Source organism: Neovison vison, chromosome 5, assembly GCF_020171115.1.
Source record: "Neovison vison isolate M4711 chromosome 5, ASM_NN_V1, whole genome shotgun sequence".
NCBI lineage: Eukaryota > Metazoa > Chordata > Mammalia > Carnivora > Mustelidae > Neogale > Neogale vison.
In genome coordinates this window covers 104,454,950-104,480,930 of record NC_058095.1, presented here as the reverse complement: position 1 = coordinate 104,480,930, position 25,981 = coordinate 104,454,950, and the positions used below count along the sequence as shown (strand labels likewise).

General features: G+C 41.3%; 1 protein-coding gene across 2 annotated transcripts in view; it reads right to left on the bottom strand.

Annotated features, from left to right (window-relative positions):
• Positions 1-25,981, bottom strand: part of NEK5 (NIMA related kinase 5) — a 64,055-nt gene that overhangs the window by 19,026 nt on the left and 19,048 nt on the right. For both annotated transcript variants that reach the window (XM_044249654.1, XM_044249655.1), the window contains exons 7-19: positions 25,458-25,544; positions 22,913-22,967; positions 20,470-20,670; positions 20,309-20,390; positions 18,051-18,184; positions 15,478-15,662; positions 14,480-14,546; positions 13,553-13,669; positions 12,518-12,604; positions 10,973-11,065; positions 8,193-8,273; positions 7,897-7,965; positions 5,855-5,981 (exon numbers count right to left, since the gene is read on the bottom strand). In XM_044249654.1, coding sequence (XP_044105589.1) covers positions 5,855-5,981; positions 7,897-7,965; positions 8,193-8,273; positions 10,973-11,065; positions 12,518-12,604; positions 13,553-13,669; positions 14,480-14,546; positions 15,478-15,662; positions 18,051-18,184; positions 20,309-20,390; positions 20,470-20,670; positions 22,913-22,967; positions 25,458-25,544 — 1,385 coding nt within the window. The remainder of the gene's footprint in view (positions 1-5,854; positions 5,982-7,896; positions 7,966-8,192; positions 8,274-10,972; positions 11,066-12,517; positions 12,605-13,552; positions 13,670-14,479; positions 14,547-15,477; positions 15,663-18,050; positions 18,185-20,308; positions 20,391-20,469; positions 20,671-22,912; positions 22,968-25,457; positions 25,545-25,981) is intronic.

The following is a 25,981-nucleotide window of genomic DNA, read 5'->3' as shown; positions in this document are numbered from 1 at the left end:
CCTGCCTCTCTGCCTACTGTGATCTCTTTCAAACAAATAAATGAATAAATCTTTTAAAAAAAAAGAGAGAGAGAGAGAGACCCCCACAAAGCTCCTCACCCTTTCTGCTAAGTGAGGACATAGCAAAAACATGGCAGTGGGCCCTCACCAGACACCATATCTGTCAGCACTATGCTCTTGGAATTTCCAGCTTCCAGAACTATGAGAAGTAAAATATTTGTTGTTTAAAGTCACAGAGTTAATGGCATTTTGTAAAGCAGCCCAAATGGACTAAGACAGACTATAATTTACAAGACTAAAATTATCAACATGCTTAAAAATCGTTTCATTTTTATTATTAACATTTGAGTGACCAGGTAATATATCTAAATGCAAACAAGTATTAGTAACAAGAATAGACACATTCTGTGAGGCATCCCTGAGCATTTTACTTCAGTTTCCATAGAAATGCAATCAATTGTTAGCTTTTTCTTTTTAAGATTTATTTATTTATTTGAGAGACAGAGTGAGAGTCAGGGGTTGGGGGGTGGCAGAGGAGAGGGAGGGAGAAACCCAGACTCCACGCTGAGCACAAGACTGGGCCTCATGACCCCGAGATCAGATCTGAGCCAGGAAACTGAGTTGGCCACTCAACTGACTGTACAACCGAGACACCCTGAGTTCTGTTATCTTAATTTTAAAAATCTTTTTATTTAATACAATGTCTCAATATAGGACATATGAAAATCACCCATGATCTCACCATCTAGAGACCATGAAAATTTCAAAACTTTCCCCTTGAATATTGAATGCGGGGCTGGATCCCAGGACCCAGAGATCATGACCTGAGCTGAATGCAGAGGCTTAGTCCACTGAGCCACCCAGGCGCCCAGCTCCATACAACCATTTTAAAGCAAATTAAATGTTTCATGAGCGTATTATAATTTAATTTTTCATGCTTGGGTGTTTTGTTTTCTAGCCATTTTTCACTATTATAAATAATACTATAATGAAATCACTGCAGCTAAATGTTTATGGACGTTCATGATTTTTACTCTAGATAAACTATTGAAGGTGACAATTCTAGGAGCTAGTATTAATTGCTTCACCAAAGCTTTTCCCTGCTTAAGTGGAATCTATTACTAATTTGTTCATGATTGTGCTCCATGTATTTTGAATAGCTAGGTCTTCCTTATCCAAAAAAACAAAACAAAACAAAAAAAAACCCATAAAAACAAACTCACCTATATTTTCTTTTACTTCATTTTCTTTTTTTTTTTTTAAGTTTTTATTTAAATCCCAGTTAGGTAACATACAGTGTAATATTCGTTTCAGGTGTGCAATATGATGATTCAGCAGTTACACACCCAGTGCTCATCTCATTAAGCCCTCCGTAATCCCCAGCCCCTATTTAACCCACTCCCCACCCACCTCCCGTTCTCTATAGTTTCTTGGTTCTGTTTCTTGGTTTACTTCTCTCTCTCACTCTTTTTGTCCCCTTCGTTCATTTGTTTTGTTTCTTAAGTTCCACGTATGAGTGAGAACATATGACATTTGTCTTTCTCTGACTTATTTCATTTAGCATAACATTCTCTAGCTCCGCCCAGGTCATTGCAAATGGCAAGATCTCATTCTTTCTGATGGCTGATATTCCACTGTATATATAAATATACCACATCTTTATCCATTCCTAAGTCTATGGACACTTGGGCCGTTTCCATAATTTGGCTATTATAGATAATGCTGTTATAAGCTTTGAGGTGCATGTCTCCCTTTGAATTAGAATTTTTGTATCCTTTGGGTAAACTCCTAGTAGTACGATTGCTGGATCATAGGATAGCTCTATATTTAAGTTCTTGAGAAATCTCCATACTGTTCTCCAAAGTGACTACACCAGTTTGCATTCCTACCAACAGTGCAAGAGGGTTCTCCTTTCTCCACATCTTTGCCAACACCTGTTGTTTCTCTTCTTGTTGGTTTTAGCCATTCTGACAGGTGTAAGGTGACATCCATTGTAGTTTTGATTTGCATTTCCTGATGACCAGTGATGCTGAGCATCTTTTTATGTATCTGTTAGCCATCTGTCTGTCTGCTTTGGAAAATGTCTATTAATGTCTTCTGCCCATTTTTAAAAAATATTTTATTCATTTATTTGACAGGCAGAGATCACAAGTAGGCAGAGAGGCAGGCAGAGAGAGAGAGAGAGAGAGAGGTGGAAGCAGGCTCCCTGCTGAGCAGAGAGCCCGATGAGGGGCTCGATCCCAGGACCCTGGAATCATGACCTGAGCTGAAGGCAGAGGCTTTAACCCACTGAGCCACCCAGGTGCCCCCTTCTGCCCATTTTTTAATTTGATTTTTCATTTTGGTGGGGAGTTGAGATTTTTAAGTTCTTTATATATTTTGGAAACTAATCCTTTATCAGATACGTCATTTGCAAATATCTTCTCCCATTCCATAGGTTGCCAATTGATTTTGATTGTTCTTTTAATTCATTTTCTAACATATAACTTTATTTTTATATATAAACTCTTTGGTTCTTTAAAAATGTATTTTGTTGTATCATTATATAAGGTCTGATTTCACAATTTTTCCCCAATTGTTAACCAACTGGCCTCGCAGCATTTATCTGAGCCCTTCTTTCCCACTGACTTTGATGTAACTTTCAACATACACCAAATAACTATCCATCCTAGGGTTTGTTTCTAAACTATTTCTTCTTCTCACTGATTTTCTTGTGCTAGTGTCATATTGTTTTATAATTTACAGAATATATTTTGATATTTGAAAGTGTAGGTGCCCCTTCACTGCTCTTCTTTTCTAAATTTGTCGACTTAAGAGTCTCCAAGATTCTCCAATATGCCAAGATGTCTCCATTTTTTTGTGGCTTTGATTATTTTGATTGAAAATGTCAAAATTCCATATATGTATTTGGAAAGAATATTTCTGATACATGACAATGTATGTGTCCCCATTTATTCACGTGATCTGTAAACACTTCAGTAAGTTTTCATAGTATTCTTCACATGCTTTACATAATCCTTGTAAAGTTTATTCCTAAATTATATATGTACATACACACATTTGCTGCTGTTACTGGAGATGAGATCTGAAAACCAAATGGCAAAAATATTTGCAATACATATTACAGGTAAAGCTTTAACTTGAAGAGTCTTAAAAATAAATGCCATTTTCAGTGGATAAAGGGATGAAAGTTAAGAGCACATAATTCACAAAAGACGTAAGATGGCCAAATCCTGTGGAAAATTATTTTCAACCTGAATTATAAGAACGCAGACAAGTTAAAAGACAATTTTCAGTATAAAACAGAGATCATTTTAATTAAAAAAGGGGGGGGTAGCTATCTCTTTCAAGACCTATAACTCGTGACCTCCTCTTCCCAACAAACTTACACAAAGACTAACTCTGGAATTCATCACTTTCACTGGAACTTTCGCTCAGGCCACTAAGGGAGCCTGATGGCCAAAACGTTGGCTGTTAATTCAACCCACCTCACTTGGCCTTTCTCTTCTAGTTAATGCTGCCAACCCTGCACCTTCTTCTAGAACTTCCTCTCCTCCTTTGGCTTCACTCTCTCTGGATTTCCCCAAACCTTGTCTAAACATTGCTAAGGTCTGTCCTAAGCTCCATTTCCTTCTCACTCTAGCCCCTCTGCCTAGGTATTTTCAACTATCGCTAAGGCAATTATGATATCACCTTGTGTATGCTAAGGAAACCCTGATTTGCCCCAGAGCTTTGGTCTCACATAGCTAGCATCTTCGAGGCATCTCCATCTGAGGCTCGTAAAGACCTAAATGCCAATATGTCCCAAATCTAGAGTGTTAAACTATGTCCCCTCACCTTCCTCTGCATGATGTGTGTGCCTGTTTGGTTGGTGACAGCTTCATCCATCTGGATTAGAAAACAAGGTCTTTGACCTCCTTCTCTTCCTCAACCCCCATACTCAGTGGTCCGCCCTTAGTGTCTATTCTCAACAACTGCTCTGCCGTATGCACCTGTCATCTCCCACCTGGACCGCTATCCTCCTGCCATTAGTCCTGCCACCCCACACCCTCCTGACACTGCAGCCAGCACAATCTTTCTTCATCACAGATAGGAGTTAATTCCCGTTGACCAAAGGTCAGCACACAGGGTAGAGCCCAAGCTTTTAGCAGGCCAGGCTCTGTAGGAGTGGGTACTTCCCTGACTTTAGCCAGCTGGTGCTCTAACAATGATCAGGATTTGGGCTCAGCAAACATGTTTTGTGCCTCCTTTCTTTGGCTCACAACCCCACAGTGATGTTGAGGGCGGACCCAGTTTTCATTCATCTTTGAGATCCCCACCACCTAGTACAGTCTGTGCACATGGGAGAATCTCCATAAGATGCCTCCTGAACTGAATGAAGGTTTTTCGAGATGGAAATGAGGTGAGATGGATTATTCCAGGAAGAAGAACCTGAGCCAAGCCAGGGTATGTAAATGCTCACACAGCTCTAAGAGAGAGGGGTGCTCTGAGAGGCTGTCTGGATCCCATCCTCAGTGGGAAGAAAGGGGGGTGCTGGGGCAAGAAAGGAGGGTCACCAAAGGATCAGGCTCCACAGCGTTAAATAAGATAATATGTGGAATGGATAATGGGGAATCCTGCTGGCATTACTCAAAAAAATTGAAGTATAAGATTAATATAACAAGCTAACTCCAGCAGCCACTTAGAGAATGAAGAGGGAGATACTAGAGAAAAGAAAACACATAGGAGAACAAGGCAGTAAGATAAGAGGCAAGAAAAGAGCAAATTAGAAATAGCATTTATTGGGCGCCTGGGTGGCTCAGTGGGTTAAGCCGCTGCCTTCGGCTCAGGTCATGATCTCAGGGTCCTGGGATCGAGTCCCGCATCAGGCTGTCTGCTCAGCAGGGAGCCTGCTTCCTCCTCTCTCTCTCTGCCTGCCTCTCTGCCTACTTGTGATCTCTCTCTGTCAAATAAATAAATAAAATCTTTAAAAAAAAAATAGCATTTATTGGGGCGCCCGGGTGGCTCAGTGGGTTAAGCCGCTGCCTTCGGCTCGGGTCATGATCTCAGGGTCGTGGGATCGAGTCCCGCATCGGGCTCTCTGCTCTGCAGGGAGCCTGCTTCCTCCTCTCCCTCTCTCTGCCTGCCTGTCTGCCTGCTTGTGATCTCTGTCTGTCAAATAAATAAATAAAATCTTAAAAAAAAAAAAGAAAAAAAAAAGAAATAGCATTTATTAAGCACCCACTATGTGCCAGGTGTTTATATATCAAATTTCACTTTCGTCCCCCAATAAACCTGTGTGGCAAGTCCTGTTATCCCCATTCCTAGAGGAAGCTGAGATTCAGAGAACTGCAGTCACTTGTGGAAAGTCACCTGGCCAGAAAGTGGTAGCGCCAGCTTCCAAACTCCCATCTGTCTCCAAAGTGCATACACTCACTACCTCACCACGCCGCTGAGAGGTGACAGGGCCCGAAACCACTGGCAGGGGGAATGAAGGAGGAAAACTCCAGAGACATTTGAGGGCAGAGCCCACCCCAGCTGAACAGCAGGAACTGCCAGGCTGCTGTTGGCCATACCTGAAATTAAAGATCATCGGGAAGAAAAAGCTCTGAAATTCAAGTGGACAAATGCAGAGTTTGCGAGGCTAGTGGACTTGTCCATGGAGACTTCCAGCAGATAATGAGGAAAGAGGTTGGCATGGAGCTGCTGGTTGGGGACAGCACAGAGCAAGGCCTGGGTCTCAGGTGGCAGAGGACCAGGTGCTCTGCCCAGCAAAAGGACAGAGACATTGCAGGTGAGTGAGGATGGGGACTGTGATGGACTGATGGTAAAATATCCCTTCTCCTCTCTGGCTTCGAAGGGCCACGACACATACCTGCTTCCGGGCCACAGAGTTCTTCAAATGCTTTGTCTGTATACTCTTCATACTCCTTCACACATTTATATTCCTTAAGCTTCATGCCATCCTCAAAGGTCACAGTTTTATTGTGCACATCCGTTGCCTAAAGCAAGGCCACAGTGTTTCATGACAAGACATATTTTTGAGAAAAAAAGTATGTTAAAAATTTTTTGTGTGTTTCCAGTAATGACATTTCCCAAGGCATATGGTAAGTATTCAGTATATGTATATTAAACCAATAAGTTATAGCACTTTATTTTTTTTTAAGATTTTTATTTATTTATTTGACAGAAAGAGATCACAAGTAGGCAGAGAAGCCAGCAGAGAGAAAGAGAGAGAGGAGGAAGCAGGCTCCCTGCAGAGCAGAGAGCCCGATGCGGACTTGATCCCAGGACCCTGGGATCATGACCCGAGTCGAAGGCAGAGGCTTTAACCCACTGAGCCACCCAGGCGCCCCAAGTTATAACACTTTAAAACTGGAACTATGTTGGAACAAGATAGAAACAGGAGTGTGTTTATTTCTTCTACTTGTCGACAGTGACAAGCACTGATCATGTGGCAACTTGATTTTATCCAGACTTGCTGCCTTCAATAAAATTCTTCTGAGGTTCCATCCTACAGAACTCTCAAGGTTGTCTTGTCCACACCCTGCTTTAGGTGCACAACATTGCCAATATGGGTCCCTAAAACTCCTCCTGACACTCCCTGATCAATACTAAAATGATCACTCTGTTTCAAGCACACCAAAGCATCGAGTAACAAAGGGTGAACATCCTGGAAGATAAAACTGTTGACTCCATCCCTTTATACCACCAGGCCAACCTCAGCTCCTGGCTTCATAGGAGCACTGTGGCTCCAACCCAGAAACAGGCCCCCTTTGATCCTCCTGGTTCTGGGACACCAAGATGCAGAATGCTCAAAGAGGTAAGAGTTCACAGTCACCACTCTGAGAAGTCCCTATGTGACAAAATGGTAGGAAAAATCTCAAAGGTAAGCAGAGCACAGAGGATTCTTAGGGCAGTGAAACTATTCTGTGTGGTACCATAATGATGGATACGGATACGGGTTGTTACGTCAAAACCCATAGGAAGTACAGCACCAAGAGTGAACCCCAATGTGAACTGTGGACTTGGTTGATTATGATGTGTCCATCTGAGCCCATCAGTCATAACAAATGTTCCACCCCAGTTGGGGGGGAGACTGTGCATATGAGGGGACCAGGAATAGATGGGAAATCTCGGCACCTTCTGCTCCTTTTTGCCATGAACTCAAAACTGCTCTAAAACATGAAATCTATTCAAAACAAAAAATCAGAAAGGATAAAATTAAACGTTTTTGTGCTAATGAAGAAGATGAAAGAAAGAAATTGAGTATCAGATGTGATACAGAACCTATTACATCCACACACATAACTTTTAGTCATTTAAAAAGCAAAGTTAGAGAAGGTGAAATGGAAACACAAATCAATTGATCTTGATATTTGTTAGCAGGTCTGGTAAAAAATGGGATTAAAAACGATGTTGAATGCAAGTAATAAAATGAGGTTTGAGTTTACTATACGTGTGTTTTATCACTGTGTCAATGAGAGCCCAAGTGCATAATTGAGATTCACCCAAAGACCAGCACAAAGTTATCAATAACTAATTAAAACTTAAATAAATGTGCATGGTTTCAGGATATCTGCTCAGTTTTTTAGGTAAGTATATTAGTTGTTGACTAAAATTAAGTCTCTTATTTTAATTTGGCAATGACAAGAAAGTTAGTATTATGAGGAAAATAATTCCTTTATAAGAGAAAAGTAAATTAAAGTGGAATAATCCATCTAAGGGAATAATCTCAATGAAAAGATAATGGGAAGATAAAAAGGCATTTTGGAAGACTAGTTTGAACACTAGAGATTCTTCTAGGAAGATTAAAGAAAATTTTCCTTATATCCTATGGAAATTTTCATTAACTGTGCTATTAAGACACTCATTTTTCTTATACCTGTTAGTGGAAATAAATACTTAATGGCATACCTCTTTTTCTTGGAGGGTGTTTTCATCAGAAATACATTGGTTTAAACTAATTTCAAACTTCACTCCTCTCTAGAAGAAAGCAAGGAGAATAATGTTAATTTAGCAATCCAATAAAAATGTTAAAATCACAACTCTATTTGACATTACGCATACTTAAAGCCATTAGTCAAACATCACAGAATTAGGCAATTCCATAAAATAGTAGGGGGGAGAATCCTGTAGGCAACCCAGATCACAAGGTGGGGACCCCCCAACGAGCTATTTAATATGACTCCGTAAGACAAAATGATTATTACCTTAGCTTTACAGTTTTGCTCTAGAATTTTACTTTCCTTTATGTTCTGAACTCTCATTTGTTTCAAGTCTCTTTCAATGTCCTGCAAGTTTAGAGAAAAATTAATATCTAGCATTTAATATTGATCAAACAATTACAGTTTCACAATCCCTGAATTCACAGCATGGTCTATTTATATAATTTGACTTCTGGGTTGAATCCGATGATTAATTTGAGAATAAAAATATGCCTTTGTAAAGGAAAGTTAATAATAATTCACTAAAAACTTGGACACAGCACCCATTAACTTGAAATATTAATACACTGAACAGAGGCATTGCAATGGGGAAAACTCCATAATGTGACAGTGCTTGTCACTCTGGTCCAGTACAACCTAAGCTAATTCAAGAATGTTTTGAAGATTTTACTTATTTAGTTGAGAGAGAGAGGGAGGCAGTGAGGCAGAAGGAAGAACAGACTCCCCACTGAGCAGGGAGCCCGATGCAGGGCTCTGTCCCAGGACCAGGAGACCACGACCTGAGCTGAAGGCTGACACTTCACCGACTGAGCCACCCTGGTGTCCCCCCCACCACTTTAAAAAAGATTTTATCTATTTAAGAATGTAATTTTGTCTATGGGAGCCCTTCCTTAAGAGGCTTACAATGGTGATCAGGAAAACAAGAAAGTACGCAGCTCATAATAGTAAAAAGGAAGGTGAAGGCTCTAAAAATCGACAGGCAATTTCAAAGAAGAGAAGACTGTGGGTGGATGACAAGAATGTCAAAGGAGCTGTAAGTTCAAAGCTTTCTCAGGGTCCAGTCCTGGGCCCTTTGCCCTTCTCTTCCTCATTGCACGGTCTCAGCCATTCCTATGGAGAGAAGTCCCATCTTTATGCAAGGACTCCAAAAGAGGTGTCTCCAGGTTGGCTCTTTCCTCCCCCTCTGAGCTGCAGGCTCACATACTCAGCCGCGTACTTCGCAACATCTTTACTCTGACATTCATTCCATAAACCCACAATGAGCACCCACCATGGGCCAGGCACAGTCCTCCACAGGACTTTAGTACAGCGAAGGTGACCAAAGGTCCCTGCTGACATGGAACTTACATTTTATTGGCATAAAATCCATGAGGTAAATTAACAACATAACTTCAGAAAGTTATGGGTGATAAAAGGAAATAAAATAGGGTAATAGCATAGAAGATGAGCACAGGTTTAGAGTAATGCGGGAAAAGCCTATCTCGGCATTCGGCATGACCCCTGGGATGCTGTTGTACTGTGCGTATGTGAAGGTCTGGGGAAAGCGTGTTCTGAGCTGGGGGGATGGGCAGTGAAGTCAGCACCCTGAATAGGCCTTGAAGCCCTCAGACTTTCTTTCACTCAACTGATGTCCAAAGTGGAACTCTTGATTGCCCCCCACAGCAAGCGTGCTCCCCACTCTTCCCAGTCTTTAGTAAACGGTATGACTCCTCTCCAGCCAGAAGCACGAGTCTCCTTGGTGTGTGTGTGTGCACACGTGCGTGTGTTTCAATGCTGTCTTCTTACCGCTATTTTACAGAAGGTCTCTATCATCTCTCCTTGAGAAGTAATTACTGCCTCGTGGGTAGGTACTTCACATACAAGATGTGTTGCCTTGACTCACTATTACCCGTTTGCCCCACAAGCCTGGGAAGGCAGTTTTCTGCCTTGCAAGATCCTGAACTATGAAAGAGAACTGTGATTTTATATCTTACTTTCTTTGTGAGGTTGGCTGTCTGATTGGATTGTGTATTCTGGTTGTCTCAATTGTAGAAGAAGTGTCCTATTTCTCTATTTTCCTTAAAATACAACTATCTTAGAATGGATAAGGAAGATGTGGTCCATATACACTATGGAGTATTATGCCTCCATCAGAAAGGACGAATATCCAACTTTTGTAGCAACATGGACGGGACTGGAAGAGATTATGCTGAGTGAAATCAGTCAAGCAGAGAGAGTCAATTATCATATGGTTTCACTCATTTGTGGAGCATAACCAATAGCATGGAAGACAAGGGGCGTTAGAGAGTAGTAGGGAATTTGGGTAAATTGGAAGGGGAGGTGAACCATGAGAGACTATGGACTCTGAAAAACAGTCTGAGGGGTTTGAAGTGGCGGGGGGGTGGGAGGTTGGGGTACCAGGTGGTGGGTATTATAGAGGGCACAGCTTGCATGGAGCACTGGGTGTGGTGAAAAAATAATGAATACTGTTTTTCTGAAAATAAATAAATTGGGGAAAAAAAAAATACAACTATCTTAGACTCCTGAACCCCATCCTCCCCACTCAGTCCACTGTAGAGCTTTCCAGCATCACGTCATGGAAGGGCCCAAGATTTTTCACAAGGCAAGACACTTTCGGTCATCACTCAACATGGGTCCTCCTCATCTGCCTTTCACCAAGCCTTTGTGGCACCTTGAAGATAAAGGTGAAAGACCTCCCAGGAGGGAAAAACCAAAAAGCTTCTGGAGAGCCATGGGATAGTTCATCTCTGCCCAGTTCTCTCCTGCCACCAAAAACACAAGGTTGAAGTGGAAAGACGTTAACCATCTGACTTCTGACCAATGTGTCTGACCCTGACTTGAACACTATCCAGAATGCTGAGCTCTCATACACACCCGAGAGCAGGTTTCAAACTTGGCTGTACCCCGAATCGCCTAGCCAGCTGCTGCAAACAGGAAGCCCAGGCATCTGAGCTTTTAAGCCCCCCTGCACAGTGAGGGCTGAGAACCTCTGGGCCAGAGGCAGCTCGCTGGGAAATGCATTATCACCTCATTATAACCATCACCTGCATACGAGTTTCTTCCTCAGGTGCCTCTTGGTGGATGGGCAGGTCGCTTTTCTTCACTAAATAGGTTTTATGACTTATTTTTGAGTCCTCCTAAAAGTACAAATTATATACAGTCAATTGGATTAATTCTTTTTGGGTTCTGAAGTCCACAGTGTGGACCGTGGCCAGTTTTGAATGGGATCTAGTGAGGAAACGCTCTCCTCCCACTGCCCAGGCGCCATCATTGAAAGTGGCTGGAACAGCACCCTCCTTCCGGGTCCCTTCCCCTGTGGCTGCCCTTGGCAATCCCCCACCTGCATCTTTCCTGGTCTCTCTAGAAAAGTCTGCTATCCATCCTTCCTGGACTTGGGTTTCCCATCACAGATGTGCCTTAAAAAGAAGGCTGAGGCTCCTCACCATTAACCAGTCTGTGCTCTGGAGAGAACCATCTCCAACTTTCCCCCTCCAGTGCCACCAGTCCCTTGTGGACCTCTGCGTGGTTCCTGCAGAATGCCTTCCCCCTCCGCTCTGCCTCCCCAAATTCCGCTCCTCTTCTCAGGCCATATTAGACCATGAAAATGCTCTCCTGGCTCATCCTTACTCCTGGGCACATACAGAGCTTAATTATACTCAGTCTCACTCAATCATCGCTCATATGTGTGTGTCATGTCTTTCCAACTCTTTGTGAATAGAATGCTTATGTTAGAAAGAGTAGCGTTTTCAGAATCAGATGTTTACTCCACCTCATAATAACAAAGTGGCTCTGGGTGAGTTATTAACCTTCCCTATCACGGGGAGTAAAAGAAGATAATGTGTGTGAAGACTTTGCTTCAAGGCCCAAGTACGTACAGTTGAATTGTTCCCTACGCTCCCTTCACCCATATTCATTTATCTATGTGCCCTCAGGGGTGGGGGAGAAGGAGAAAGAAATCAAGTCCAGCTGTGTGGGCAATTCCACTGCATGCATGTGTCCTCGGCAGGCCTCGGAACCACTGGCCTCTTATAGGAGGAGCGTTCCAGGATGGTGGTTCTATGGTCAAACATTCGTGTGTTTTTCACGCAACACGGTCTACAGACACAGGCCAGCTATCTCGTCTGGAGCTCTACTGAATAAGCAGTGATCTGAGAGATGGAAGAATGAGTTTCCAATGCAGCAACTTTAAAGAATTTTCAAGAATCAATCAAGACGACTGCACTCAAATGTGGCCTTATCCAGACTTTTGAACCTTACCCCTGCATATGAGGCTTCTCCAATAGAGCTGAATCCAGTAAATGTTCATCCTGTTCCCTCCCTTATGGACACAGACTTACTCTCTGCCTCTAATCTGGTTCTGGTGTAAAGCAGCTGCTCTGTCAGTGAGTACTGACTGATTCACAAGGGAGACAATGAATACTTTTAATAATATCCATTCCCAAATGAGAGTCTCAGATGTCCTCACCAGTGTGGGTAGCCTCAAGTAAGCCATTATAAAAGCTTCAATTAAATATTAGCTTTCCTATTACAAGTTTAGTTAGCTCTCAGTCAGTAGAATCAGGTTTTCTTTAGGAGAAAAATGTATTCACCTCCAGTTCACTCCCCATCTTCTTTCTAATTTCCTTCATGTCATTGTGGTACTGTTGGCGTATTTCCTCTAACTGCTTCCAATATTCCTGGAAGACAATCCCAATCCAAAAATTTTAAATGCTGGTGAACAACTGAGCTGAGTAATCTCTACACAGCCTAAGAATTTAAAGTCTGTGTGATCAACAGTAAGAATTAGAAAACCCAGTGTCCCTAAAGATGATAACCTGCCTTACATTTCAGCTGCGGTCCTTCCCTCCCTGGGAGTGACAGGGGGCTTTCGGTGATCTCACTTTTATATAAAACCCAAAATGTGTCCATGACATACAATTACTCTATATATCCCACTTTCATGGGTTGAACTTGGCCCCCCCCTTAAAAAAGATACACTGAAATCCTAACCCCCAGTACCTCGGAACATGACCTTATTTGGGGACACAGTCATTGCAAATGCAGCTAATTGAGCTAAGATGTGGTCACACTGGAGTCAAATGGGGCCCTAATCCAACACCACGGGTGTCCCTGGAGAAGACATCCATGGGATGACAGCAAGCGGAGTCACGCAGCCAAGAGCCAAGGATTGTCAGAGATCGGCAAGAAGCAAATGATTCCCCTCCAGGTTTCAAAAGGAACAAGGCTCTGCTGACGCCTTCATTTTGGACTTCTGGCCCCCAGAACGGGGAGACAATACATTTCTGTGTTGTTTTTTTTTTCCTGTGGTGTTTTAAACCACCTGGTTTGTTAAATTTTCTTAAGGCGACCCTCGGACACGAATACAAATTTCAAAAACAGTGATGGTGGACAGTTACTTTATCAACCCGAGGTCAAAAGCTTAATGACCCTCGTTCTGCTGCGTTCTCTGAGGAAGTGAACTCCACATCTCTGTATCCCCAGAAACTCCCAGGAAGGAGCCTCCCACGAGTGTGTCCAAGGACTATGCAAAAGGGCCCTCGCTCAGACGTAGCGCTACGAGTAATATCCCACGAGAGACAACGGTGCGGGGACCCTGGCAGACCTGGAATCAGACTGTTTCTAACCTGTTCCATCGCTTTGTTTCTCCTGATCTGCAGCTCCTGGAATCGAGGCTCTTCTCCATCATTTCTTCGCTTTTGTCTCCAGTGGTGATTCGGCTCAGGAGAAGATGGACGGAGACCCTGTCAATGGAACGAAATGATTTATAAAACATGCTGGCCTTTTAGAAATTTCCTCTCATTTCACCTTGGATCCTTTCCTTTAAATAAGAATTGTATCGTGAATCAGATTCACTGTTGGGGATTGGGCAGTAGAATTTTCTTAATTTCAGTATGACATGTTTAAAATGCAAAGAACATTATTAGTAAAACCCTTTCTGTTGTTTATCATGTTCACCATGTAAGACACCTCTATTCATTTTTTGAACTACTAAACTATAATTTGTGAAACTGAAGTTCTATGAAAATGAGCTGCTCTAGGGCATCAGGTTAAGCAGGGGAATAGAACTAGAGCTTTTGAGCAGTCCAAAACCAGAGTAAGAGAAATAGAATGCACATCCGGCCTCCTTCAGCCCCAGAACTCTGACACTACACTTAAAGGGTAAATTTCACTTTGGATAAAATACAATAGTCACCTTTAAGAAATGTATGAAATTCTACTAAAATAGAATCAAGGAATTTTAACACTGAAGGGGACCCTCAGAAGCTCATCTACTTCCAAACTGTCATTTATAAAAAGCAAACTGAGGCTCAGAGAGGTCATATGACCTGCCCAACGTCACACAGCAAGTGATAGAGCCCGGGAAGAAAGCAGGCTTCCAACACCCTGATTCAAGCACATTTCCATTATTCCTCTTTAGCTATTAAAAACTAGAGAAGGTGGAGGGTGGTCTTGACCCTCTGTGTGGAATGCACTTTGACTTAAGGAAGGACCCATGAGTATTTGCGAGCAGGAAATTCCTGATTGTCCCTCGGAACTGGAATTTTACTTACCAACTGCTTTTCCACTTTCAGCTTATATTGTTGGGCTTCACATTTCCTCTGAAGGTATTCCGTAGGCCTTAGAAAATAAAAATGTTCAGCTGGTGTAGGAATTTTTACTAGTCGTAGGCACTAATTTGAGAAGTAGATTTTATTTATTTGTGAGATGTATTAATGAGATTCACAGTTCACCGGTGGCTTGAAAATTCCGAATTCAAGAAGTAGTTCACAGTTACAAAATGCGTACTTGGGAATCAGAAAGAAAGGAAGCAAAGAGAACTGTGCCTTTTAGAAATTTCCAATTTCTAAATTGGGGATATAGGAAAGGATCAAACAGAAAAATATTCTGATGCGGTGATTTTTCCTTCAGGACAGGATCAGTCCATCCTGTAGACCGGATGGTCTACAATGTGTTGGAGGGAAAAAGAAAAACCTATGCCAGGTTCTTCTCATGCTTTGGGCAGGTATCTGATCAATGGCCTCACCACCCCAGTTGCTTGTCCATTTATAAACTGTGCTCTCAGCTACTTGAGAACAAGATGGTACCCATTCCTTTACCTCTGTTCCTCACACTGGTACACAAATGCAAGATCCTAAGAAAATAGATACTGAATGAAAGATATTTCACTTTTCAATATGTCTTAAATAACTTGATTGCAATTCAATTATTATGGATTAATATTAATCATTTCTTTGGAAAATGATATATATACCACTACTTTCTTCCTCCCAGATGGTGGAACTTACTAGAAGGAAGAAAAAAAAAAAACCGGGAAAAATTCAGGAGTATGAATTTCTGCTCACAGTTCAATGGCTCCATGAATAAGATAAGCTACATCAGATTTGAGATGACACAGTGTCAAGGGAACTGTGAATTGGGATTCAAGATGAAGAGTTGGAAATTCTTCTTGGATTATTTGTTTTAGGAGAATTGGGAGGGCTTTGGAATAAATGTTGGTATATCATAATATTTTCAGAGGACCAAAGTTCAAGTTAGACTCTAACATTACCATTGACCTGGTGACGGACTATGGCTTTCTTCCTGATTATAATTCTCCTCAACTCCAGAATCTTTTTGAGGAACACAGTGGTAAATTGGTTCATGCACTCTCTTCCTCAACACATCAAGTTGGGCATAATAATAGTCATAATGTCCACGCATTGCAGCAAATTTGGGCCTTTCTACCATTTTTATCTGAAGGATCAAAAAGAAGAGGAGAGATTTTTGAAGACACAAAATTAAAATCCATAATAACTGACAGTGTGATAGTGACCACAGCTAAAACAAGGCACTGTAAGTGTGTTTCTGTCATTTTTGCTCTAGACTCATTTTTCAAAGTAGATAATCTTAGAATCCCCAAATCCTAGAACTGGAAAATATTTTAGAAGTGCAAGTCCTACTTTAGCATAGTAGTTTACAATTTTACTACGGTGTGAAGAGGAATCCTGCATACTTCATGGTTGGTCTACCAAAAATGCTTAGCTAGGAAGTGTGCATACTCAAATCAACCCAAGCTCTGAAACTAAACTCAGTATTATTATTTTCTATTTTTATAAACTTCTTTACATCTTGCTGTACTTTATGGGAGAATAAATGTTATTGCACAAGTCATAAATTTGGGGATTCGTAACATTTTTAGGTGCTGATGAACTAAATACGAGATGTCATCATGACTTGAAGGAAAGACGATGCTGATTCATTCAGTCATTCTTCCCAAGTAAACATGCGGAAAGTCATTTAACAGCTGTGACGGCATATGAGCTATGGCCCCAAGCTACACCTCAACGCCCTTCCCAACCAGAACAGAATAACAGGAGGAGAATCAGAAACAAACGATTGTCTCAGAGTTAAGTGAGGCCACTGAGTTATGAGATAAGAACCAGACCAACTTAACAGATGAAAACCAGCCAAGACCCTGTTGCTAACTAGCAAACTAGGGCCAATTCAACAACAGCCAGAACAACTGCCTACATAACAAAAGAGAAAAAGAAGTTCAAACCACTGGAAAGACCTAGAACTGGTGGCTGGAAATATAAATAACCAAACGGTTTAACCTGAGGTTTCCTCACTGTGAAGAAGTAACACACTATGTTCTTTGTTCTTTTTAATGCTGTGTGGTTCCTACATATGTTAGAGGAACCCTATGGAATTGTAGATATTGGATCATTTTTAACTTAAAAAATGTCACCTTCAGGGTACCTGGATGGCTCCATCGGTTAAACATATGACTCAGATTGGTTTAAGTTCAGGTCATGATCTCAGGGTTCTGAGATCAAGAACATCAAGTCCTGAGATCTGATCTCTGTGCTTAACAAGGAGTCCACTCTCTCCTCCCTTCTCCCCGCCCTCTGTTCGTGCTCCCTCTCTAAATAAATAAATAAATAAAGTCTTTTTTTTTTTTTTAAATGGGCAACTTCATATAGTTTTCTTTAAACATTAAAGTAAATGTATAAAATTTGTTCTTAGTCTAGACAAAAATTTAATATTTATTTAATATTTTAAAGTGTGATGTATGTTTCTTAGTTTCACAATTTTACCTATATATAACCCCAAACAAGGTACTATTAACTATCTGTTGAAAAATGGCTAGAAATAGAGAAAAGTATTGGAAGGAAATTAACAGTTTCTTTAGGTTTTTCCTTAAAATCCCAAGTGGTAATGAGAACATCAGACCTGTTCTCCTAACTTAAGCCATCCTGGAATCTTTTAGGTGTTTTTTCCTCTCCTACCAGTCTGCTACAGACTATTCTAAATCAACAACATACTTTTAAATTCTTTTAAATTTATTTATTTATTTATTTTTATAGTAATCTTTAGACCCAACCTGGGGCTCAAACTCACGACCCCAAGATCAAGACTCCCATGCTCTTCCAATTGAGCCAGCCAGGTTCCCTGACTTTTATATTTCTTTAATGTAAGTGAAACCACAGTCTATCAAACAAAGAGCAGTAATTTAACTCATAGTTTCAAAATCTATCTATACACCTCCACATTTTCTAAAATGTCTATGTAACAAGTAAACACTTAGTCCTCTAATAGTCCTCTAATCATACATTCATAACCTTCTTTAAAAATACAGTTCAATGAAGAGACAATAGCCATTTTATCATTTATATACCAGAAGCATTCCACCAGCATGAATTAAGAAGTTCTATGCTCTGTCGATGTGGATTCAGATAACTAAGCCTAGAGAATCTCTAGGAAAAAAATCACCCTGACTATATACTAAAAATTTCTCAATTATATAGAACACGTTAGAATTAAGGGAATGAAATGCAGCCCATTTTCTGCTGCAATGTGACTCACTTATTCTATTTAGAAAAACCTTATTTCTTTAAAGAAATCAAAAGATTTTGAGTTGTAGGAAAACTAAAACTAGAACATGGGATACTTCCAAGGAAATACAACTAGGAGTTGTCCAATGGAGTACCCCTTTAATGTTCAGTGCACAGTGATTGTGCTCCTAAGGACAAAATGAGTGTTCTCCAAAGCAATGGGCTTATATCCTAGGAACATGTGCATGTAGGTCTGTAGGACATGACACCTGCTAACAAACCAGAGGAAGGGGTTAGTACAACTTACAGATATAGGCTTTTGAGCTCCAGCTGGGGGTCTCTTTTCATTTCTATACAATATCTCCTTCCTTTTAAATGGCTCTGATAGCCTTGATCTTGGTAGACACTTTCCCTGGAATCTCGCTTTCTGTATCACAGAATCTTATTGAACCAAAAGAAAACAACTTCAGTTTCTTTAAAATGGCAACATCTTAACATCAGTGCTCATGAGAGTGTGAATATAAGGGACCTTTCGTGACCCAGGAAGGTCGCTTTAGTCTGAGATGTTTAGACCTAATGAGAGAAGTCTGTATGGAAAACTAGTCTGCATTGTCTTTTAATGGAGAACCATTTTATCCAGGGTTCCCTCACATATTTCTAGTATATTTAACAGTGCTTTCAAAAAATTAGGGATTAATGCTAACATTTATAGAAAAAGGATGCACTGGATAATGGCATAAGTAATTACATGTAGTCATCATCACTTGGGCTATAGGCTACGTCGCTCACACCACACTCTTGAGTGAAATGTGTGAGCAGGATTTTTTTTTTTTTTGAGAGGGAGAGAGAGAGAATCTTTTTTTTTTTTTTTTTTAAAGATTTTATTTATTTATTTGAGAGAGAGAGTGTGAGAGAGAGAATGAGCGAGGAGAAGGTCAGAGAGCGAAGCAGACTCCCCATGGAGCTGGGAGCCTGATGTGGGACTCGATCCCGGGACTCCAGGATCACGCCCTGAGCCGAAGGCAGTCGTCCAACCAACTGCGCCACCCAGGCGTCCCAGAGAGAGAGAATCTTAAGTAGACTCCCTGCTGAGTGCCAAGCCCCACCCAGGCCCATATCTCAGGACTCTGAGATCATGACCTGAGCCAAAATCAAGAGCTGGATGCTTCACTGACTGCGCCACCCAGGCGCCCCCATGAAGTACATCTCTGTGTTTGCCACCATCAGGCTTTGTTCCTGTTTTCCTTTCCTTCCTCTGTTAGAAATGTGGACAGTGTGCCTTCTCTCACCCTCCACTTACCTACTTTGAAACATTCTCAATCTAAACCCATGTATAACAACAGCAAACCGAATCACACATGGCAGAGGGACTCAGTCGCTCTTCTTCCCTTGACGACTTACCTCAAGCCTAGTGTCTCTATGACAGTAGATAGATTTCCCTGTCACTGCCTTCCTGGAGAGATGTTCTGCTCCTCCTCATCCTCTCAGTTCAGACATTGGATTATGGACTAAGGCCCCGCTGCACTTATTTCACAATATCAGTGGAATTAATAATTTTGTCTTCTTTACTATCTGTGTCTCTCACATGCACACACAGGCATGGGGCATGTCATCAGCTGATCCTGAACCCGCCACTAAAACTGCTTCTCTATTGATCATTAAAGTATCCCCTGCTTTGCTTAGGGGCCCTAAAATAGTGATCACAGTCACTGATTAGGTCCAAGATACTAACTGCAGCTCCATGAGGCCTTTGCAGGAAAACTCTGAACCACCAGTCCTTCCTCCCTATAAAAAATTTGCTTCATCTCATCATCCCGGGTCTGTCTGTGAACCTTCTCCAACTCTCTGTCTCTTCCCTACACAAAAGTTAAGTTAGGGTTCTACCTCGTCAAGTATCTTCATTAGTAAATCCACTGCTTCCTGAAGTTTCCTGACTAATGGAAGAGAGGATAGGAGTCATTCAGAGCAGGCGTGAACTAGATATACAGGCAAACACACTAGTCACCATTCAAAAGGATGATCTTTCATATATATATGTATATATATGAAATGCTCTCTCAGCTAGACTTATTGAAATACTATATATACTTATTGAATAGTATTCAGTATTACTGAATAGTATTCAATAGTATTCAATATACTTACTGAATATATATATACTTAGTGAATACTACATATACTTATTGAAATATGAAAAATATATAGGAAAAAATAGATATATGAAAAAAACTGTCACATATATATATATAAGAAAAATGTGTGTTGTGTGTGTATATATACTTATATATAATTTTTTTTAAAAAAAAGCAGGCTCTACACCCAGTGTGGAGCCTAAGGCTGGGCTTGAACTCATGACTGGGATCAAGACCTGAGCTGAGGTCAAAAGTTGGATGCTTAACCGACTGAGCCATCCAGGCACCCCAACATTACTCATATATTTTAAACGTCCATGTTCGGTGTATTTAGTGGAATTTCCCTGCTAATATTGTCAGCCATATATTAAAACTCACCGTGTGTGACACACGTAAGAAATGATTTTTGATCACGTGGTCAAATCATTCTTACCTTGGACCCCCTTCCCTGCAGGTTGAGAAGCCAACTGTCTTGCTTTATGTGTGAGGCTGTGACTAAAGTCCTCCCGAATGACCTAAGATGGAACACATGTGTCAAGGATCTGCTAACCAAAATCTCTGCCAAAATCCACATAGAATCATCTCCAAGCTCACCTCGGGAGTCAAGTATTTGGCAATAAGCTTCTCTAAAAAGGGCCTTTTCAAAATGGAACTAATAGACGGCCGATCTCGGGGAGATACTTCAAAGAGTTGAGATATCAAGGCTTGCAGGTCACGGGAGAACGTTGTGGGTATCGGGGCAAAATGTGCTTGACAAATCTTCAGAACCAACTGGTGTAAGTTGTGACCCTCAAACTGAAAGGACAAGGAATGGTGATACTAAATCAGAGAAAACGTTGAATTCTAGTTTGTAAAGTAATACCAAGGAACAAAACAATGTTTCCAGCCGGTGCTCAACAGAAGGGCCCCCACGCAGGCAGGCCTGTGGCAGAAACACACCCCTGCACGGGGGGGAGGGGGGGTCTGTGCCTGTCACCCTCAGATTCCTGCACCCAGGACTGGGATGGGGGGCTCGTACTGACCACCCTTCCCTGATCCAGCTGAGGGACCCTGAGGAAGCAATCCTTTTGCTTTTGCTCAAGCTGGACTTTATAAATTAAAAGAAGTGGAAATTGAATCTTAAAGCGAAACTGAAACACAACGTTATAAGGCTTCAATTAGAAGACCTGACCATGGCTCAGGTCATGATCTCGGAGTCCTGGGATTGAGCCCCGTTATAAGGCTTCAATTAGTAGGGTGGACTATGGTCCACCCTAAATGGTTTTCATCAACTAATATTTGATGAGTAGATATTATAGGCAGTTACACAATATGATGCCATGTTATATAAAACAAGCTTTTCTTAGTTTTAATTTTTTCTTATCAAAATAATATTTATTCATTATGAAAAACTGGAAGCAAGAGGAAGCTACAAACAGGGTAAATATGTATAATTTTGTCAGCCAAGGATATATTTCCTTCTAGTCTTTTAAAACAATGTTTACTGGGGTGCCTGATTGGCTCAGTGCATAGAGCATGTGACACTTGATCTCAGGGTTGTGAGTTCAAACCCCACATTGGGCACAGAGCTTACATTTTTTAAAAAGTAAAATAATGTTTACAGAGTTGAAGTCATAACAATATGAAAGTTTACACCTTGCTTTCTAAATTAACAAAGCAAAAACATTTCCTCAAAAATTCTTCATTAACCAGGGGCACCTGAGTGGCTCAGTGGGTTAAAGCCTTTGCCTTCGGCTCACGTCATGATCCCAGGGTCCTGGGATCAAGCCCCGAATCAGGAATCAGGCTCTCTGCTCAGCAGGGAGCCTGCTTCCCCCTCTCTCTGCCTGCTGCTCTGCCTTGCTGCTCTGCCTGCTTATGATCTCTGTCTGTCAAATAAATAAATAAAATCTTTTTAAAAAATGTTAAACTACTTTCTGACCTTTCTTTAAAAAAAAAAAAAATTCTTCGTTAACCAGAGAATCTTCCATTGTATGAGGCCATGGGTTTACACATGAGCATAATGTTCAATGACACAGTAAAGATCAAGTTTAATCAGGCTATTACTAGCTGTCTGACCTTTGACAATAATAATAGTAGTAATAATAAATAACGATAATAACAGCTGTGTAGAAAAGTGTTCACACAGCAGGTTTAAGACTGCTTTCCTTAGAAAGGCCCCCTTGGGGTGCCTGGGTGACTCAGTGGGTTAAGCCTCTGCCTTTGGCTCAGGTCATGATCTCGGGGTCCTGGGATTGAGCCCAGCATCGGCTCTGCTCAGCAGGGAGGCTGCTTCCTCCTCTCTCCCTGCCCGCTGCTCTGCCTACTTGTGATCTCTCTCCCTCTGTGTCAAATGCTGCTCTGCCTACTTGTGATCTCTCTCCCTCTGTGTCAAATGAATAAATAAAACCTAAAAAAAAAAAAAAAAAGGCCTCCTTACCATATGGCCCTTGGCTGGCTTCTGGGAACTCACGTTTCTGGAGAGTTCCCACGGCTCCCTCAGTGTTCAGAGTGGCTCTCTTTGCCTACACTGATGGTGCAAACAATATGGTTGATGCTGTACACCCGCTTCTTCCTGGGAGTCTGGAAGCGTGGTACCTGCCAGGCATAGGGCGCCTGCATGACTAGTTCCACATCAAAACCCTGAGCACTGGGTCTCTAAGGAGCTTCCCTGGGTGAGAACCTTTCACACGTGCTGTCACTGCTTTTGCTGGAGAAAGCAACGTGACTCCTGTGTGACTCCGTTGGGAGAGGGTCTTAGAAGCTTGTGTCTGGTTTCCTACAGACTTCACCCCACGCACCTTTTCCCTTTGCTGATTATATATTCGTGCACAGTTGATTTTTAAGGAAAATATGCTGTGTAGCTTGGGTTTTTTACTATATAAGTTGCACATTTTTCCATGTCTGTATATATGGATTGATCACTCATCTTAATAGCTTGTCCATGTGATTTTTGACAACCTAATAACTCCAAACATTAACTTTTTTCCTCTCAAAAGTTAATTTCACTTTTATAGTTTTAATGATTCAAGATTACTCTGATGATTAACATACTTACAGGATGCTTGAGTGTGCAAAGCTCATATAAGACACAGCCAAGAGACCAAATATCCCTGGGGAAGATAAGAGATCACATGCCAAGAAATACCGATAATTCTCAATTAAAGTCTTTATCCTTTCAGGGACTGATATTTGTGTATCCTTACAATTTTACAGGTTTTATCCTTACTTTTTCAATTCTTTGTCCTACTAAGGTAAGAGGTCACATCAAAACAAGGCACAGTTTGTTGGGACGCCTGGGTGGCTCAGTTGGTTGGACGACTGCCTTCGGCTCAGGGCGTGATCCTGGAGTCCCGGGATCGAGTCCCGCATCAGGCTCCCAGCTCCATGGGGAGTCTGCTTCCCTCTCTGACCTTCTCCTTGCTCGTGCTCTCTCTCACTGTCTCTCTCTCTCTCTCAAATAAATAAATAAAATCTTTAAAAAAAAAAAAAAAAAAAAAAAAACAAGGCACAGTTTGTGAGAATCCTAGCAGAGAAAAGATATACTAACTTTGCTACAATCTGAGGGCTCAGTGTTTACCTCAGCTTCATGTGCCGGAGGAAATGTGTGTATGTAAGAAATTCTGAACAATTTGGAGGAAGCTGGCAAGACTCAAACATGGATTTGTTTTGATTCAAAGGGTAAAATTTGGTTGATTTAGGAAGGTATATTCTTCTTAAAGCCACTGACAGAACCAAAGCTCTATTAAGAGACAACATAGTGACAAACCATAAGAGACTCTTAATCTCACAAAACAAACTGACCCGGTTGCAGCAGTGGGGGGAGGGGGCGGAGGGGAGAGGGCTGATAGGGAGGGAGGATAGGGAGAGGGTAGTGGGGGGTTATGGACATTCGGGACAGAATGTGCTATGGTGAGTGCTTGTGAAGTGTGTAAACCTCGCGATTCACAGACCTGTACCCCTGGGGCTAATAATACATTATATGTTTATTTAAAAAAAAAAGAGAGAGAGACAACATAGTATCTGGCACTAAATAAATTGAAAATTGTGCTTGTAACATATGACCAGAGGCTTGCTCTTCAGTACTTAGTGCTTTTATGTGATTGGTGTAATAAGGAGTTATCTTATAAAAAAGGCATCATTAAATCTAAAAAAAACAAAGAAAATACAGTGAGAAATGAAACAATGAACACAAGGATTCTGTAAAGTGAGGAAAACGGCCCCACTGTTTAGCCACACTTCTCTGAGTGTGGGCAGGAGCAGAGGGAGACATCCTGAAGGCTTGAGGAAATGAAGATTGATTACAGAATAGGTAGGAAACAATTTCCAACTGCTTTCTAGTGTTTTCCTAAGAGTTTCCAGAAACTCACAGACCACTTCCCACGACCACTTGGAATTTTATAATCACCGGGTCTTCCCTAGGCCCACACCCTCCCCTGTCCCAGAGCGCCCTCTATACCAGCCAGTGTGGTCCACTTGGCACTGGGTGGAAACTTCTACAAGTCTCCTATGCCCTACGTGGGGTGGGGGCTAAGGTGAGCCAGGGACTGGTTTCCTGATCCACCGGGCAGCAGCTACCCAGCTGATTATCGCTAAGGTCTTCCAATTAACAAAAGCACCAAGTCAGCATATTTAAATATTGACTCAAGTACTGAGTCAGTACAAAGCAATGCAAATGATCCAGGGTGTTTCTCTGGACAGTCCCCATTTCCACGCAGGCTATACTAGCTGCATTCTTGCCCAACTGGAGGCCAAACCCCTTCTTGGTATTATTCTAGGCTATTCCAGGGGCGGGGGGGGGGTGGGGGGGTGGGGGGGTGGGGGGGTGGGGAGCTTGTTTTTCTATTATGCAGAGAAATATTTACTACTCTTTTTAGAAATCTCTACCATCTGGGCTCTGCCCTCCACTTATCTCTTGCAAAGTCAAACAGCCAAACATCCCTTGAGTACTTTCCAAAACAAATGCAAAATTAACCCCTAGAAGGAATTCAGTCCTCTTGCTAAACCAACTAGTTCAACAGGCAGCTTTGAAAAGTGATTTTTTTCTGCGTCTCCTTATATGGAAATAAAAACTACCTCATGTTCACCTTTTACTTTAGTGTATACTAATATTATTCTGGAATGGTAGGCTCTGGTATTTCCTACACAAAACTAGTTGGGTTTTAAAGCTGGAAATACCTTAACGATTGCCTAACTAACAGCTAGGGGAACTGAGACCTACAGAGGCAATCAACGCGGTCAACATGGTGACAGGGCCAAGGCTAGGGCTCCTAGCTCCTAATCCAGTACTCTCATTGCTTTCTCCCTGACCCCTCCACAACACTTTCTGTGTTAGGCTAAACAGTGTTTGGAAGGTATGAAAAATCAAAAAGATGCATATCACAGAGACTGCAATTTTCAATGTTAGTCTTTTTATCACTTGTGTCTTCAGATGAAATGTCTTTCTTCTAAATATGTTCAAAAGCTTCAGGGGACACTGAGGTGGTTGGAGACAGTTCCCGTGATCCCCATTTCACACGTGAAGGAAATGAAATTATGAAAGTACCATGAGAAAGAATCTGCCCGTTTTATAGAGACTTTCGAACCAACCGTCGGCAACTCACGTTTTATTGTTGTAGGGTTTATTCTGACAGATCTCTGGGGATAGGTAGTATGGCGTTCCAACACAAGTTCTAGCGAGTTCCATGGAACTAGTAAGTTATGTTAGATAATAAAATAACATGGTTTGTTATTGGAGTAAGAAAAGGCTTAAGACACAGACATGCAAGAAGAAAGTATAAAAATGGGTAACACAAAATTTGATGAATGTACATATTAAAGTAAAGCCAACATATTGCATATTAATAAAAGAGTAGTAAAATAAATTGATTTTTAAACTTATACTTCACCAGCCCCAAATCTACACATAAAAAAATATTTATGGTTAAAGGCTTCACAAAGAAATACGATTGTTACATTACAAAACTCTTAGATGTGGAAAGAGTTTCCCCTTTCCAATTACCAAAGTAATGCAGACATGACTTAAAATTTGGAAAATATGGGAGTGAATAAAGAAGAAAAAAATTACCTAGAATCTTACTATTCCAAAATAGTTATTATTAAAATTTGGATATATTTCCTTTTTGTT